The sequence below is a fragment of the Gopherus evgoodei genome, chromosome 12 (genome assembly GCF_007399415.2).
Source record: "Gopherus evgoodei ecotype Sinaloan lineage chromosome 12, rGopEvg1_v1.p, whole genome shotgun sequence".
Classification (NCBI taxonomy): Eukaryota; Metazoa; Chordata; order Testudines; family Testudinidae; genus Gopherus; species Gopherus evgoodei.
The window spans coordinates 26,697,531-26,716,689 of NC_044333.1; the positions used below are offsets into that span (position 1 = coordinate 26,697,531).

Here is a 19,159-nt window from a genome sequence, read left to right on the forward strand (position 1 = left end):
TAACAAACTGTTAAACTTGTATAATTTGAAGTGAGATGCCTTTATTTGTGTAAAGGCTTTGTATTTATGCTGTCTGTGAACGGTTTGTTTGAAAGATACCTGCCATTTGGGACAATCTGGTCCATTCTAAAGGCAAAAGAGGTGCTCCTGTGAAGTATTTTTAGGAGCCTTTGTGGTAAGACCTATTTGGTAGGGGATGACTTAGCAATATCTCAGGTGGGGGGGAGGGGGGGAACTGATTTTTTTTTTCCCTTTGGGGCAGAGACCACTCCTTTCCCTTCAGTTTGTAGTGGTAATTTAGTGATTCTCAAATGGTGGGTTGTGACCCCATTTTAATGAGGTTGCCAGGGCCAGCATTAGACTTGCTGGGACCCATGGCTGAGGCAGAAGCCTAAGCTTCACCCCCTACTAAGGGTGTCGGGGCTCAGGCTCCGGCCCATTGTCTTCTCCCCCCTCCCCCCCGCCCCAGGTCATGCAGAATTTTGTCAGAAGTGGGTCACTGTGCAATGACTTCTAAAATCTCTCTGAGCTAGGCTCTCCCATAATATCATACAGTATCTGACTGCTTAGCATCTCCACTGTAGCCTTGGCTGAATTTTTTTCCTCCTCCAAAGGTGCTAAGCACCTCTAGATAGCTATGGATAGCTATCCATTATATGAAAACAATTGTTCAAATGGCTAATAAAATTGCCTCTTGAGAAACTACTAAGTACCTGCAGTCCTTATTCTGAATGCAGTGACCTACTAAAGTACACTCTGCTTTCCACCACCTGGGAGATTTTTTCTCAGGCCATGTCTACATCTAAAATTTTGCAGCGCTGGTTGTTACAGCTGTATTAGTACAGCTGTATAGGGCCAGCGCTGCAGAGTGGCCACACTTACAGCAACCAGCGCTGCAAGTGGTGTTAGATGTGGCCACACTGCAGCGCTGTTGGGCGGCTTCAAGGAGGGTTCCGGGAACGCGAGAGCAAACCGGGAAAGGAGACCAGCTTCGCCGCAGTTTGCTCTCGCGTTCCCGGAGCCACCCAGCAAACCGCAGGGAAGGAGACCTGCTTGCTCGGGGTTCCGGGAACGAGAGAGCAAACCGGGAAAGGAGACCAGCTTCGCCGCGGTTTGCTCTCGCGTTCCCGGAGCCACCCAGCAAACCGCAGGGAAGGAGACCTGCTTGCTCGGGGTTCCGGGAACGAGAGAGCAAACCAGGAAAGGAGACCAGCTTGATTACCAGAGGCTTCCTCCTTCCACGGAGGTCAAGAAAAGCGCTGGTAAGTGTCTACATTGGATTACCAGCGCTGGATTACCAGCGCTGGATCCTCTACACCCGAGACAAAACGGGAGTACGGCCAGCGCTGCAAACAGGGAGTTGCAGCGCTGGTGGTGCCCTGCAGATGTGTACACCTTCAAAGTTGCAGCGCTGTAACTCCCTCACCAGCGCTGCAACTTTCTGATGTAGACAAGCCCTCAGTTGTAGACATTTCCAGCCTGGTTGGGGCATGTTTTAGAAAACACAATCACTGCCTCAGACTCTTGAGATGTCAATGAATGAGTGGAATGTGTGTGCCATTTAAGCACTGGTTTTACTCAACCTGTCGGTCATGTACAGTCAATGCTATTGTTCCAGTACCAGCTTTATTCATTGACATTGTCTTACACTAGCTTCTAAGAAGGAAACTGGGGGAGAAGTGGAACAAAACCAAAATGAAAACAGTGGAACAAAATGGAATGAGTAGCTATTCGCATGAAAGGTGTTTTGGGTTGATAAATTCCATAATAGTAAAATATAGAATACACCTGTGCTCTTTGCCTGTTTCACCAGCTGCTTGGTAATGCAATTAATTAATCTATAACAGAAGTGCCCTACTAATTACATGAAAAAATAGCTGAATCATGTGAGTGTTAGTCACAAGAAAACTGACTTTTGCTGTCTTGTTCCAGCCATGTACAACACATTTAATTCTTACTACTTTCCTTTGGAAATGGATTCCAACACAGACAGCTTTTTAACGTGCTTGTTACAGGGCAGAGAACTGAACATTCTATTATGGTCAGAGCAACCTTTCTGGCATCTGTGTCACTTTACTCTCTCCAGGAGGTTTGGAATAACTGTCTGGTGTATGCATGTAGTCAGAGATCCACTAGCTGTACATTCCTCAACACACTTCCCTTTATTCTCACTTGTTCAGCCTTCCAGCTGCAGCACGGATGGAGTGTCCTCTCCATGTAATGTCTGCAGTAGCCAATGTGTCAGCATCCCCCTCTGACTTAACTGGTTTGGACCAAAGGAAGGATGGGAGTCAATATATATGGAACCAGCTACACTGCAGGAGTTGCCAGAGCAGAGAAGGCCTTCCATCTGCCTGCCTTTCAGGGCTCCACTTCTAGATTGGTTATCAGCAACAGCTGAAAGACCCAATCTGTCCTGTGTGTATGTTGGCAAAAACAGTGAATTTGCTCATCTGCCTTCTGATTGCATTTCCTCCATCAAGGGTTCCACTACCTTCATTAGGTGCTCATCAGTCCAAAGCCGTTGGTGTTTCCTGAGGTTTCTGGGTTAACCATCCCTCAGCACTGACCAGTACAGGTTGTACCAGTTATGGTCATAGCAGTAGCCGGTTTTCAATTCTAACATGACCTAATGGTTTTGACGACCTTCCAACTAACAGTTGTTAGGATAGGGGGTTCCATGAGATCCTTAAATGCAAACCAGCTAGAAGTAGTTCAGCTGTTAGGTGCTACAGTGACAACCAACCTCTCATTGGATGAAGACTGAAATGTTTGCATTGGAAAGGCTGCCACCACCTTTAGCAGACTAACTAAAAGAGCATGGGACAACTCAAAGCTGACCAAGACCAAAATGCTAGTGTACAAAGCTTGCGTCCTCACCACTCATATGGTGGGGGAAACATGAGCAACTTATGCTCATCAGGAGATAGGTGGAAACTGTTCAACCTTATGTTGCCTATGCTGCATATTCAACACCAAATGGCGGCAGGATAAAGTCACCAACACAAGTTCTTCAAAGGGCAAATTTACCAACTGACAGCCCTTGCTCAAACAAAGATGACTGTGCTGTCTGGGCCATTTGAGTAGGTTGGAAGATGGATGCATACCCAGGGACATGCTATATAGGGAGCTATTGGAGGGGACAGGAACAAGACTTCCCAAGCTTCGCTATAAAGACACATGAAAGCAAGATCCAAAGGAATCTGGAATTGATTCTGACCGATGAGAAATCGTGGCAAGTGGTCATAACAAGTGATGTCATTGTCTCCATCAGGGTATCAAAGTCCATCACAGGAGCTCTCTCCTACAGCTTGGAGAGAAAAGAGCCTGTAGGAAGCAAGTAGCTCCCAACCAAGATGCATACATTTGCAATAACTGCCAAAGATCATGCAAATCTCAGATTAGTTTATTCGGTCACATGAGACATTGCAAGCCATCTACATCATAGGCTGCAATTCCCACCATCTCTCACAGATTAAAGGAGGCCAACAAAGCCTTCCAGCTAAGGTATTTGTGTGCCCACCTCTAACACAGTATCTGGGAACCTCACAACCATCAGTTAGTCTGTCCTCACCTCACCCCTGTGAGGTAGGCAAGTGCTAGTCTCCCATTTGTAATGAGGCACAGAGGCTAAATGACTTGACCAAGGTCAAATTCTGTTCAAAAGCAGGGACTTGAATCCAGATCTGATAAGTCCTAGACAAATGCTCAAACCTCTGGACCAACTTTTCTCTCTCAACTCTCTAGAGAGGCTTCTCTTTTCCACCTTCCTCTCTCCCATCCATGCTATAGTGGACTGAACATAATCTGAGACCAGGCAGTGCAGGGATGTTCTTAAACCTTGATGTTCTTAACCTGTACACCTCCCCACAGTGTAATGTTTGGATCTGCTGTACCCAAAGGAGTTACTAAAGCAGAATCTAGTTTTGAGTATTTAGGCTTCTGAAATAAGGTGATATTTGACCTTGTGCAGAGAGCTAACACCAGAGCTGTGTACACTGAAGTCCCTCTAAAGTAAGTCCTATTAGGGGTTAAGTGCTCTGTCAACCTTTCTCCCCCCTGCAGAGGGCCTGCAAATTTCACCCCAGAAGTACAAAAGCAATGATGAAAAACTAAATCACACAGGAATTATTTTAAGCAAAGATGGGAATTGATTTATATTTCTGTCACTGCAATTTTTCTGTAATTACAGAGGGATGAAGAATCTTTCAAGGTTCAATATCATATTTGGTCCACTTTATGCCGAAACTCTTTACTGTGACATCACAGACTCAGTGAAGCTGGTAAAGGCTGAAATTCAATCTGTCCATACAGAAGTCTCTCATCATGGTTTGATAATTGTATCACAAAGGAAATTCACTTTCAAAATTATCCACTTAGATTTTTCTCTTAAGGAACACCATATTGCATGGAAAAACTTGGCCACAGCCAACTTTTGTGTGGGGAGTAGAAAAAGGACAGCTGTTCTTTCTATCCAGTCAGCTCATCAAAACTACAGAACAAGTAACTAATAGGATCCACTGAAGGTCAATGTGTGGTGTTAAATGCACAGACTTGTGATGGAATTGCCTTTATCTATCCTTTCAGACCATTGGTCAGCAGAGACCTATTCTCCGTGGACTTGGGTTTATCTAGATTTGAACCAGCACTCCCTTGATATAGCAATCAATCATGCTTTTAATAGCCTTTTTCCCCCTACCCTTTCAATTATACTGCCTCCTGAGGACCCCTTGCAGACCAACTCTGGCTCAAAGGGAAGACATTAAGGCAGTCTTCGTCCTTTCAGGAAAAGGAACCTAGAAGGTCAAAACCCTCACCATGAAATCTCTCATTTGTCTAGCATATAGCTATGGATCTGCTCTCCCCACCCCACAGTGTACCTAGGACTTTTCTAGTGCTAGTTCTTGCTTCATCTAGCATCTTGCATATTATTAGAGCCAAAAGACTATTGAAGATTCTACATCAGAGGCAGGACCAGATTACGTTCTGTTTGTGACATGTCATTCCATATTCTTTATGGAAAAATGCTTGACATAACTGAGATACTTTATATAAGATGGCTCATGTGAGATCATTGGAAAGGTTGATTTTATTGAATGTGATTATCAAATTTGTGTGCCTGTATCATTTCTATATCTGAAACTAGTCAATATTCCTATATCATATTTAAACTATTACTTTGGGTGATGCTCACTGCTAACACTTCAGGTACAACAATGGAAAAGCCAGATGGAGTGGATGGCCCATCAGCGAGGACAATGGACTGTGAAAAGCTTGGCCTTCCTGTGGACACTCCATACTGCCACTGACTCATGGACACTAATCCTACAGAGTCAGGTGGTCTTGTCACTTGATACTAATACATTACCTGGGACTTCTTGTAACTTTCCTGTGGGGGGAGAGGTGGTGGTGGTGTGGGAATCAAGTTTGGGAAACTAAGGATTCCCGGCTTGCCTAAATCCTATTTAAGGATGGAGAAGAAGGCAAACAGGACTCTTCCTCCTCCATGGCCTGTCTGCCTGAGAAGAGAAACTGAAGACAAGGGGGAGTCCAGACTGAGACACATCTAGTCTGAAAAAGAATATAACGAACTCTGAACCACAGAAGCTTTGCAAACTGCCTGCAAAAATATCTAGGGTGATAAATATTATTTGTAACCAATTTCTTTAGTGAAACCAGCTTAGTCTGCATGTTTTTTATTTGCTTATTAATCTGCTTTGTTCTATTTGTTACCTCTTTTACCACTTAAAATCTGCCTTTGATAGTTAATAAAATTTGTTTATTAAACCCAGTTTCTGTAACTTCTAATGCAGAAGTGGGAGAAGTGTGCACACCTCTCTCCAAACTGAGGAAGAAGGCAAATTTCATAATAATCTTGGAGTCTGCACTCCAAGGGAGATGGATATCTGCCTGTTGGAGCAAGTCCCTTATGCTGGTTCTTCCCAGAACTGACCTGCAGGTGGGTGTGGCCCTGCTTGTGTGTTAGGAGGTTTTAAGAACCTGGCTCAGCAAGACAGGTTAAAGGGGGCCCATGCTGACAGAACAGTTAAACTTAGTGGTATCTCAGCACATCAGGTGGCTTCCCAAGAGGTCCAACATGTCATACTGTTATAACAGTTTAAATCAAACTAACTTGATTGATCTCAGTATTACTCTGATCTTCATCATTGTAACTGAATCAGTCTCTAGTTCTCTAACTTCTGCAGAAACTTTCATTAATAGACTTTGCAACAGCCTAGCACTATTTCTGTTAAAATCATTTTATAGAAAGAAATTTCTATTAACCCAGCACTTGAAAACTGGACTGTCCTTTTTAATCTCAATTACAAATGTTGATATTTAATCTTCTAAAATGCCAGCACACCCACTACAGGTCTTGTGTGACAGATTTAATTACATTTTTTACTCTAGCTTTAAAAAGCATGATACACTCCTAGTCCAGGGACTTGCAAAGTGAGGCATGCATTCAACTGTTCTAATGCAACTTAAACTCAAACTGTTTTAAATAGTAAATTGAGGAACTGCATTTCTCCTATTGTCTCCATATCAATGATGTGAGGCTTTTGCAAGGGTTGACATTTTTTTCCTCCCTTACACATTTACACTTGCGGTTGTACTACACCATCCTTCATGAGTAGCTGTGTATATATTCTAGGCTAAAAACCACACTAATTCTGAGCTTTAATAAAGAGCATTGGTAATTTGTCTAAATGCCTGGTTCCTGGAACATTTAGATCAGATTTCAAGGTCTGAGTGCTTGAAGTATTCATTGACTTCAGTAGGAGCTGCTTTGCTCAATATCTTTAAAGTTCAGACACTAGCTGAAAGGAAGTAATTAAAGCATTTTACTAGTTGAAACAAAGGTCCTTTCCACCCTATTGGACAAATTTCAACTGACTTGTAACAGTGTGCACACAAATTCTAGGTATGCCTATGTAAAACAGGTTTACACTTTGACTGATTTGCCTAAACCTGTGAATGTGGGGTTTTTTCATTGAGGCTGTGACTGAGAATGTGTCTTAGTAAAATGAGGAAGGAAACACTCAAGGCAGTGCCAACTCAAGTGCCCTTAAGCGCACAATTCAATTTTCTCATCCTGTTTTGAACATGGTAATGTGCATGGTGTTGCTTTCTCCAGTTGTTGATGGTATTTTCACTACTTTTGGTGCTTAGTTTTTTGAATGATATTTTGATTTGAGACTCTCCAAATTAAAACCTGGTTGTGGTTATGGTTGGTTTGTTTAAACTAGGAGGCAGACACCACTAGATTCTTCTTTGTTGCAGAAAGCATGTCTCACATTTGAAGTGACCTTAGTCCCCGAATACTAAAAGTGGGGACAACAAAGACATTTGCTGCCACAGAGCAATTTATAATTACATTTGATTTTTGGGGCAACCCAGCATATCTGATGCAGCCTCAAGCTGTGCATGGTATTTGAGATGTTGAATGATAGATTAGAGAACTGGAGTCATCTATAAATAACTGTCTAAAATACCACAGAAAGAAGAGTTTGTACAGAATAGGAACAGATGTACCACAAATACACCCTACATGGGAAGGGATGAATCTGCTAATGTAAGCAGGCACCACTGTGTATAAAAAGGGTGTGCACATGGAATTACATTAAGCAAAGAAATCTGGACTGAGTATTCACCTAGTTTACCCCCAAAAGACTTCCTAACATCAGACCTAGGCTGAACTGGACCCCATGATGCCATTTTTAGCACAGCTGCTTAAAATACCCCACATAAACCTGAGAAAGTGGTGTTAAAAAGCAGAGCCGTGAGGAGAAAACATTTGTAAATGAGCTGGAAAAGGAAGCTGACATGAGCAGTACCTTTTTAATTCATGAGAACATCCTTCCTGTGAGCAATTTCTATATCGGGTGCAACTTTGCTGCTGCCTCAGGTATAGGGTTGGAAGTAATTGGTTACAACAGAAACCTCCCTTAAACTGGGTAAGTGCCCTTGAGCTTTACTTCCTGTCCTAAGGTAAAATCATTCTGACAGTTATTACTGGTTCTACTGTATGATCAGGTGCAAAGGTGATGAGTGCCACGTAAGAACCCAGATAACCATGGAGACATAGGACTTAAGATCTTGTTGGGAGAAGAACCCACAGGTAATACATTCCCTATGATGCAAATAGATCTGCTCCCACATTTATAGCAATAAAGTGTACACAAAATGCAGCTATATAGTATTAAATCTAAGAGCTAACCAGCTGGAAGAACTTCAGGTAACCTTTTTTTATTCTGCCCAATTGCACAGTGTGTGTGGTTGTTATATATATATATTACACGCGCGCACACACGCGCACACACACACACAGTTGAATTTTCAGATATAGGTCCCTGCTGTAGGTGGTGTCCACATCTGAAAATCTGTCAGCGCTTAAACAATAGTCATTGCTCCATCCTCTCCCTTCCTAAGTCACTGAGATTTTGTGGCAGTACTGTTTCGGGTGGTGTTGGGCATAAATAGCATGCTAGTTCAAGTTCAGACAGGCTTCTTATCTTGCTGTAGTGCTGGTATTTTAACAGTCCTTGGTATTAGCAACACCTTCTTAAACTGGCAGAGATGCCTGATATGGCAACTGACTTGTATAAAACTCTTCTTTGCTTTTTGTTTTTGAGACTATTGGGAAATAACAGATACTAGTACCTTACTGCAGTGCTGCTCAACTTTTAGTACACAGGAGGGCCACAAACCTAAGCACAACCTTGTGCTTCTAGTGATTTTTAATAAGATTTAGTCCTCTGTATTGATTTATATTTAAGTTCAGCTTGTTTCATATGTATTTGATAGGCTGTTGCTATATAGAGAGCATTTTCTTTTTAAAAACAAAGAAACCAGTGCATAAAATGTCTATCAGAATTATAGAAAATGGGGGGGGGGCACATAAAGAGAACACAACGCTAACAAATCTGCTATTTGGTATATTGCGTTGGAAATGCTCTGGTGGGCTGTGTAAAGCCCATGGGCCTGTAGGTTGGACACCCCTCCCTTACTGTGACACCCTGCACTCAAGTCCAGCTGCAAACAGAAAATCAGTCTTTCCACAGAAATATAGTGAATTCTTCGTGTCAGCAAGATTTGATTTGTATAGGCCTCTGCCACGCACTTCTGTGACTATATGGGGCATTTGTTCCTCTGAGCTTGTTACAGAAGAAATGCTAAAATGTGACTTAGTCACAGATTCTAGGACTGGAAGGGACCTCGGGAGGCCATTGAGTCCAGTCCCCTGCCCTCATGGCAGGACCAAATACTGTCTAGACCATCCCTGATAGATAAATATTTAACCTACTCTTAAATATCTCCAGAGATGGAGATTAACTGTTTTGTTGATCAGCATGGTTTATATGGTGTATTTTATTATTGCATGGATAGCTTTGCAAACAAATTTGGAAAATCCTATATATTGGAGAAGTACCCCATGTTGCTTGGTATTTATTTGATACTTGAGACTTAAATAGTCAGTTGCTTTAATTCTGCTTTTTTATTAAGTACCTCTTGAAATAACATGCCATTGTTGAAATACTTCATTTTGCAGAAAAGATATAATAGTGCCTTCAGAACTTTTTAAAATGCCTATTCAGATTTGGCTTGCAGAAATGGACTGGCCAGTTCCTCTTTGTCAAGCATCTAATTTTTTTTGGCTATCTCAAGATAAGGGGTTTTTATTTAAAAAAGCCAGATCAAACCTTCATCTCCAAGATGTAGATATTGTATAGATCTTCCTTCTCCCCCCTGCCCCTTAAATGTTTTGTGGGGCTTTTCTTACAGGTACAAGGTCTGGCAAGCAGTCTCCTCCAGAATTAGTGCTGATTTGTGGCACAGATGGCAGGGATATTTGGGCAGTGAGTGGCGCTCATAATTATCCTTGAACATTTGTGCATCATTTTACTACAGCTCCTCAGATCCACTAAATTGACAAGTGAGAAACCAAGGTCTCACCAAGCTCAGATCTCTTGCGTCCTTCTACACAACACAGTAGTTCTGGCCATTATGAAATGCTTAATTATAAACTCCCACTTCCTGTGTTCCATGGGCTTGATCCAAAGCTCACAGAGTCTAATTGCCTTCGGATTAGGGACTATATTACCACAGTACTTGTGTTTGTATGAATGCTTTCAACTCCACTTTATGTGCATTGCTGCTGGCTGTCAGTTTATTGTCCCTAGTATAACTGGCTACCTGTCATTCCTCAAACTTGTAGCTATATGCTTGTCTGCAGGAGGCTGTATTAACTGAGAAAATGAAGTCAATGGACATGTCTAAGGACAATAGTGCACCTTCAGTTCCATTTACACTTTCCTTTTGGCAAGTTTTTATGGCAACAAAATATAAATATTAAACTGAAGTTCACACTCCTATAGCTTGAAATCAGCAGTTTCGCAAGGCGAGAACAAAAATCAAGGGAACAGGCTAGGCTGAAGCTGTTAATCACCTCTGTACTAGTAAATAGGTAGCACTGAAATTGCAACATACTACTTTTCCTAAAACTTGCATTATCAATTTAGTAAAAATACTCAAGGCATTGCTTAGTCACTGCCAGAACAACACTTTTTCCTATATACACTGTCTGTAGAAATCAATCCTTTGAATATATTTGACGTCTTTGCTTTTACAGTAATTCTGTTTCTTCCAACATTGTTTTAACCTGCTGACAGTTGGGTTGTTACTTTGCATTAACAATTCCAAATGCAGAGAATCTAGCCTGCAGTTGCTCCTTGATATTGATTATTTTTTCTAGCTGCCAATGTTTAATAGGTTCCAGCACTGACTAGCTTCTTAAGTAGTCGCAGCGTTTGGATTATACTCCCCCTTTTTGAAACTGGCATTTGGTTGCAGCACCTGTCATGATACATTAGCTAAAAACATTGAGCAGAGCTAAATCATCCCTTCCTACTATTACTATTTGCAAGTATTCTGTTTGAACTCCATATGCAGTATAAACAAGGGACTTAGACATAAATAAGCCCACCCATATTAATGCAGCATTAAACTCAGAACAAATCTAGTGCAAAGTGCAGTCTGTGGAGAATGATTGATTCAACAGGAAGGTGTATTGACAGTCCCATGGAGGAAATTGAATGGTAACTCACTTGAGCATGTTAGTTTGATGGACATGTAGTCTCTGCCACAGTCCTTCTTGTAGTGACAGCGCAGCCAGTTCAGGAGGCAGAGTCCGTTGCCACACTGTAGTTCTTCTTTTTTACAGGGCAGAATGCTGCCTTCATCTGAAAGGAAGAGAAACAATGGATGACTGTTACTGAAGTAGGAAATGCCTGCTGCACAATGCCACAGCTCTTCTGAAAGTCTGTCCTCTTCGCTGACTCTAAAAGCCCTGTGAGATTGAAAACAGATTTGTCTGTTCTTTGTCAGATAGCAAAAGGGGGGGCCTCAAATTCAGACAAAAGCTTGGTAAATCGTTAATCAATTTATACAGTGCTGTAGACCTATGAAGCATTGCACACAGGGAAAATGTGCCCAACAAATCACAGAAGGTAAAATTTTCAAAAGTGTAGTTACTTAGGTTAGGTCAAGTCTGAAAATGGGACATGAGTGTGTTTGAAAACTTGCCTGCAGTATTTGTCCTAGTCTATATGCAAAAGGATGACAGAAAAGAGGATAAACTTAGAGCTATTTTAACTTCCAGGATCACGAAGGGCTGGACTGAGAGAGCCATGGATGGGAACATCTCACAACTCCTTCCCAGTTTGAAAAGTAAGGATGGGAACTGAATCTCATAGTGTGTGGGCTGACCACCTTAAACATCAGAAAAATGTGTATGTGGACAAATATTAGAGCATAATTCACATTTGAGTTTGGAGATTCTTAGGACAGAGCAGGATCTGGCTTGCCCTTACATTTGAGCACGCTGAGATCTTTCTCCTACCATATGTGTAGTGGGGAAGAATGAAGAAGAATCCACTCACTCCTCAAGCCCATCTCTGACCCTAGAGGAGTTTAATAGCTAATCAACCCACCTCTGCACATGTAGGGGAAAGGTTAACTTTGTTTCCCAATGACACAACTGATGGTCCTGTTAAGTTTCTCATCCTATCATCTCAATGTGAGGGGGCGAGAATAGCTCCGGGCACGTCTACCCTACAAGTGTCCCAGCAGCACAGCTGGGGCACAGCAGCTCTGCTGCTATAGTGTAGACTCTTGCTACAGCAATGGAAGGGTTTTTGGTTGTATTTAACCCACTCCTTGAGAGGTGGTAGGTAGGTTAAGGGAAGAATTCTTCTGTTGACCTAGCTGCATCTATAGTGGGAGTTAAGTTGACCATCTGTTCCACAGGGCAAGACACTTTTCACAGTCCTGGGTGAAGCAGCTAGGTTGACCTTTAGGCCTGGTCTACACTATGCATTTAAGCCGAATTTAGCAGCGTTAAACCGAATTAACCCTGCACCCGTCCACACAACAAAGCCCTTTATATCGAAATAAAAGGCTCTTAAAACCGATTTCTGTACTCCTCCCCAACGAGGGGAGGAGCGCTGAAATCAGTATTGCCATGTCAGATTAGGGTTAGTGTGGCCGCAATTCGACAGTATTGGCCTCCGGGTGGTATCCCACAGTGCACCATTGACCGCTCTGGAAAGCAATCTGAACTCGGATGCACTGGCCAGGTAGACAGGAAGAGCCCTGCGAACTTTTAAATTTCATTTCCTGTTTGCCCAGCACGGAGCTCTGATCAGCACGGGTGGCACTGCAGTTCTAAATCCAAAAAGGGCTCTAGCATGGATCGTATGGGAGATACTGGGTCTGATCGCTGTATAGGGAGACAAATCTCTTCTATCAGAGCTCTGTTACAGAAGATGAAATGCCAAAGCATTTGAAAAAATCTCCAGGCTCTGATAGACAGAGGCCACAGCAGGGACTCAGCACTGTGCTATGTGACAAGCATAATGGAAAGCCAAAGAATCAAATGGATGCTCATGGAGGGAGGGAGGGGGGACTGAGTACTCCAGCTATCCCACAGTTACCGCAGTCTCAGAAAAGCATTCTTGGCTGAGCTCCCAATGCCTGAAGGGTCAAAAATATTTTCCTGGGTGTTTCAGAGTATATGTTGTCAATTTTTCCCCTTCTCCCTCTGAAAGAAAAGGGGGGAAAAATCATTTCTTGCCTTTTTTCAGTGTCACTGTCTACTGCATGCTGTTGGTAGATGGGGTGCTGCAGCGCTGAACAGCAGCATCCCCTCCCCTCCCTGGTGGCAGACAGTGCAAAATGACTGATATCCGTTCTCATCATCATCCCATGAATGCTCCTGGCTGGCCTCGGTGAGGTCGGCTGGGGGCACCTGGGCAAAAATGGGAATGACTGATTGAAAACTGTCCTCATCATAGCAACTGGAGGCTAAGCACCTCCCCCCCCGCCCTTTCATGTCTAATGAAGATTCTGTACTGCCTGGACTATCATAGCAGCGGGAGGCTGCCTCCCCCTCATTTTATCTCACTAAAAAGTCAGTGTTTCTTATTCCTGCATTCTTTATTACTTCATCACACAAATGGGGGGATAACTGCCATGGTAGCCCAGGAGGGGTGTGGGAGGAAGGAAGCAATGGGTGGAGTTGTTGCAGGGGTACCCCCTAGAATGGCATGCAGCTCATCATTTCTGTGGGATATCTGGGGCTCTGACCCGGTGGCTGTGCTCTCTGGTTCTCTAGTAGACTTGCCGCATATCCTAGGCAGGACTGACTCTATTTTCAGACAAAACCTAAAGAAGGGAATGACCTGGGGAGTCATTCCCAGTTTTGTCCATGTGCCCCCAGCCAACCTCAACGAGGCCAGCCAGGAGCACCCATGACAGCAGCAGACAGTACAAAAGGATTGGTAATCGTCATCACCAATTTCCAATTGCAGACGGTGATATAGGGCTGGTAACAGTCTCTGCTACCTTGCAAAGGCGAATGAATGCTGCTGTGTAGCACTGCAGTACCACGTCTGTCAGCAGCATCCAGTACACATACAGTGACAAAAGGCTAAATGGGCTCCATGGTTGTCATGCTATCGCATCTGCCAGGGCAATCCAGGGAAAAAGCACGTGAAATGATTGTCTGCCATTGCTTTCATGGAGGAAGGATTGAGTGACGACATTTACCCAGAATCACCCGTGACACTGTTTGCCCCATCATGCATTGGGATCTCAACCCAGAATTCCAATGGGCGGAGGAGACTGCAGGAACTACGGGATAGCTACCCACAGTGCAACACTCTGGAAATTGACACTAGCCTCAGTACATGGACGCACACCGCCGAATTAATGTGCTTAGTGTGGCCGCATGCACTCGACTTTATACAATCTCTTTTAAAAAATCAGGAATAATCCCTTAGTGTAGACATACCCCTAGTCTTAGGTGTAGAGAAGGCCTTTGTTTCCAGTCACTATGAAGAAACAGAAATTTGGCTAATAGGGCCCCAACAATTGTAAATGATGACAAATTAGTCATGTGGCATTCAGGTGAGGAAATGAGTAAGTTTGGGTCAGCCTTTATTGTCACTGAACACAGTCGTGCATCCCTAGTCAGAATGTTCTGAGTTATGGAACTAGAACAGAGTGGCTATTGCAGAAGCAGTGAATACAAATACATGTTTATCTCTTCAATGTGACCGTTTTAATGGATACTCCTAAACAAGCACTTGAATAGACACTTGCTCACACCACTGTCTGGGAAGCAGGCATTCTTCATATCCTTGTTTTGTGTGCAAAATTAATGCTTGTACCCATGTGCAGGGGAAAAGATTTACTATTCATCCTTCCTTATTCTCCTGTCTTTGAAATGTTACTGTTCCAATTGAGAGAAGCAACACTGTCATGTAGATTACCAGTCACACCCTGCAAATGGTGCTGAAGAGAATAGTCTGAGTTTATAATCTGTCCAGACTCCTTTTGTTCAATATTTGTGGAGCACAAATAGATTCAGAGAAATCAGGATGAATGTGCATACAATTCAGAACTTGTGCACAAAAATAAATCCAGCTTCAGTAGTACAGCTGGTCATGTTTTCACTGAAGACGAGAGGAGAGTGTCTGAAAGGTGTAAGTAATGCACGTGCTTTGGCAAAAGATTTAACTGAAGAAGAGGCACCTTATTTACCACTTAACTGGTGTCCATTATCGCTCTACTGCTAACTGAATTAAATAGTAGGATTCTGATGTTTAGTAATGAAGAACACTAGGAATAGAAAACCAATAGTTTACTTTGGCACTTTTGGTGCCTATCCTATACCCTAAAATTGAATTCAAGTCACTGGTATATTACCAGCTTTAACACACCAAATAAGCCAGACCCTCCACCCCCTTGAAAATACCAGATCCTAGAAGCAAAGGAACAGAAAAAACAAGGTGCAAACTGGCATCCAGCTGAACAAAGGTATTCTGACTTTTGTTTGTTCTCCAATATTCTTAATTCGGAGCCTTTGTGTCAGCTTTCATAGCAGGAAAACCCTGCAGTTGAGTAATTGTTCATGACTTCCAATTCTCCACACAGCTGCTCCATTGGAAAATGTCAGAACCCACAAATGCATTTATAAATATCACCAGCACTGAAAACACTTTTACTATATGTATTAGACCATATACTTGTAACCTGGCAGTGCTTCCATCTACAGGGTAATAATCGAGCTTTGTTTTGCAATTCTAGCACATCTTGGATAATGTTTTCTGAACAGCTACCATACTTGTGGTAGGTACTTGAAACATAAGCTTTGGGAACCTGGGCATTTCCCAAATAGAAGAGAATTCACTGCAATCTAAAGGCTTCTTAAATTTTTTTTCTGAAGGATCTAAAATACTTAAATGAAGGCAGGCTAATGGAACTTACCGGATCCATTCCACTCCAGGTGGGAAGAGATCAGGTCCATTGACTTCACACAGGTCTAAGCTCAGAAAAACGTGCATGCAGATGTTCTGAGGTCAGCGAAAATGCTAACAATTATTCCTAAATATTAAAGGTGTGTGCGTGCATACACATTCCCAGAGCATTATTCCATAGGCTCCCCATTTATTTCAAGATCTAGTTTTAAGATGTCCTATTTTTTTAAACATTCTGAGCTTGTTCCAGGCCAACAGGATTCACTGCCCCTCATTGCTCCACTTCCAGTTGTCCAACACTAAGTTCCTTTCTGTAACTCCAATAGTTTTACAGCTGTTAATGCAAAAGCATTGGCCTCAGCTGTTCCATAGTCAGGAACTGCAGTCTTTCCTCTACACTACAAAGATTCTCTTCTTGATTGCAAATGTCACTTGAAAATACAGCCACTGTATAGGCAAGGGAGAAAAGTTCTAAATGTCTGTCTTTTGGCTATTAGTTGTTTGGGATACAGTGCATATGAAAGATGCTATTAAAAACTGAACTGTAGTATAATGGAGAGGAGAGCTCTTAGGCTTGTGAGCTATAAGGAATGGTATGGGCAAAATGAGCTTTCTTGTCCTGAGAAGCAGTGAAGGCCAGTGACACCTAAAAGGGCAGGCAAAACTGACTCTTGTAAAGGTTGGTTTATAGTCAATCTACAATAGGAGACACTGTCTCCAAACAGCAGAGGCAGCCTATCCACCCCAAGGGGCTTCTATTGCAGCAATTTATCTAATGGCGGGGGGGAGGGGGAGAGGCGAAGGCACTGTTTGAGGACAAAATATGGGTAAGGGACTAAATTCTGTTCTCACTTACATTGGGGGAACTCCACTGAGGATGGAGTTACTCTAGTGAGAGTTGGGCACTGAAGGGTGACTGTCTCAAATTATTTGAGTATTCTAATGGCTCAATCTTAGTACTGACAAGAAAACTGGAGATGCTGAACTTCCATTGTAATCAACTTTTTTTACCCAGTTCACTTAATTTCATGTGCCTTCTGAAGTCACAAGGGTCTTGATTAAAAATACAGCACTCTAAGTGTTAGATTAAATTATGCCACCAAAATTGGTGGATTGGTCTTGTTTCTTGACATCTGGTAAACAGCCAGGGGTGGCTCTAGCCATTTCGCCACCCCAAGCATGGCGGCACGCAGCGGGGGGGCGCTCTGCCGGTCCCGAGGCTCCGGTGGACCTCCCACAGGCTTGCCTGCAGATGCTCCACCGAAGCCGCGGGACCAGCAGACCCTCTGCAGGCACACCTGCAGAGGTCCACTGGAGCCGCCTGCCGCCCTCCCGTGGCATGCCGTCCCAAGCACATGCTTGGCGTGCCGGGGCCTGGAGCTGCCCCTGTAAACAGCCATTTCCATTCCTGGGCACTGTAGTCCTCTCCTGTATTTCTGGCTGCTTTTTACTTTTTCTTTTTTTTGATACGTTTGTATTAATCTTTCTCTTGGCTACCTGTAGCTAGCACTGGAGCAGAGACTTCAGCGGGGCATCACGTTGCAGAACCCAGTCATTTCTTAGTATTTTGAAATTTGATCTCACATCTGAGCTACATGCAGGAATCACTGAGTGAAATTCTGTGCCCTATGTTACACAGGAGGCCAGACTAGATGATTGTATTGGGCCCCTCTGGCCTTAAGTCATTTAAATGTTTATTTAAATAGGGCAAGTATTAAATGGTGTCATAAAAAGAGGTGGTAAATACTGAGAAGTGATATGCATTGAATAGCTTTGTGCTCAGCGCAAATCCAAACAATGTATCTTACTCCCCCCACGTTTACTGCCTGAAAAGGAATCAGCTTGGTACAATTTCCATAATATCTAATTACCAAGTAATAGTGATCTTGATTAATGTATTGCTGACTGTGAGTAGCCAACATTTGTGTGGATACAGTACAAGGACAGTATATATACTTAACACTCTGAGCATAGAAACACCATATTTTAATATGCTAAGTGAATGGATTCTAATTCCCAAAGGCATTTTCCTTTCTGAAACAAACATAAACTGTAACAGAAAGGTGTAATAAAAATGTTCAATTGCCAGTACATAATACTCTGTAGAGGTGCAATGCTTCTTGACAGTGACATTACTAGTCATATGATAGGTGTCACTCAGATTCTTATTCACATTTGTATTCCAGTGGTGGCAGACTCAGAAACAATGCAAATTCATGCAGAACTTGGTGCATCTGATTAGCAAAAAGTCCTAGAATTCAGCCTTCAAATCAATGTAGCACCACTGATGCTACCCCAGTTTGCTCTGGTTGAGGATCTGTCCTCTAGACACTAATATAACCACAAGGTGTCTTTGAAATTTATTAAACAACATAGGTGATTCAATATTGATTTTGATATTTTTGGGTTCAAGCACTGTTTGTTTCAGCAAGGGGTGGTTTTTGGCTTTGATTATTGGGTAGCTAGTGAATCTTATCCAAACTGAAGATCAAACTGACTTGGTACATGACTTAATGTGTGGTGTGAGCAACAAATTGCTTTCTCAGTTGATGTTTCTATCTTGGAACAAACTAAGTGAATCTCCCTTCTGATGCATGATCAGAAAAGAGCTTTTTCCAGAGGTGCCAGGCAGCTGGAGAACGAGCCTGGCAAGTCTCTCAGGTGGAGCAGCTCCAGCCTATAACCCCACGTAATGAACCTGCCTCCCTGAAACTCTAGAAGTGCTAAGCAGAGCTGGATGGATAATGAACTGTATCTCCCCCAGGATGTAAATTCCAACACCAGGAGACTGTTCATCCCAATCAGCACAAAAAGCTCAACATTTTCATAGTACAAAAATTCTGAAACTTCAATTTGGAAACATTGTAACTACTGTACTGAAATGCCTGCACATTGAAGTATTATAAAATTATATATCAGTAAAAACTGGAGCTGAAACTAAATACTCTATTTTGAAACTTTCCATAGACACCTTAGCAAAATTGACACATTCCCTTGAAATACTGTACTTTGCTACAATTCACCCAGTGCAGACATTATGCCAGCTCGGTCCATAGCACTATGGGAGTTCTTGGTAGCGTAGCTGCCATAACTTAGATAGTGTCCCCTTCCCATCTCTCCTGGTCTGAGTTCTGCACTGCACTTGACTGTCCCTTTAACTTAAGTACCCTCTACAAGGCCTATAAAACCTTTTTAGCCTTGTAAAAATTCATCCCTGGCTAGTAGTGAATAAGTTGTTACTATCTGATTTGGTTGTTGGGGAAATAACTGGTATTTCCTATAGCTTTATTTGAAACCCAGAAGTTGACTAATCTGGACTGTTAGTCTAAAGGTTAGAG

The 19,159-nt window shown here is 42.6% G+C and overlaps 1 protein-coding gene across 2 annotated transcripts in view; it reads right to left on the minus strand.

Moving 5' to 3' along the window:
* LOC115660653 (protein BEAN1-like) overlaps window positions 1–19,159 on the minus strand; it is a 110,484-nt gene that overhangs the window by 80,056 nt on the left and 11,269 nt on the right. For both annotated transcript variants that reach the window (XM_030582278.1, XM_030582277.1), the window contains one exon: window positions 11,109–11,243. In XM_030582278.1, coding sequence (XP_030438138.1) covers window positions 11,109–11,243 — 135 coding nt within the window. The remainder of the gene's footprint in view (window positions 1–11,108; window positions 11,244–19,159) is intronic.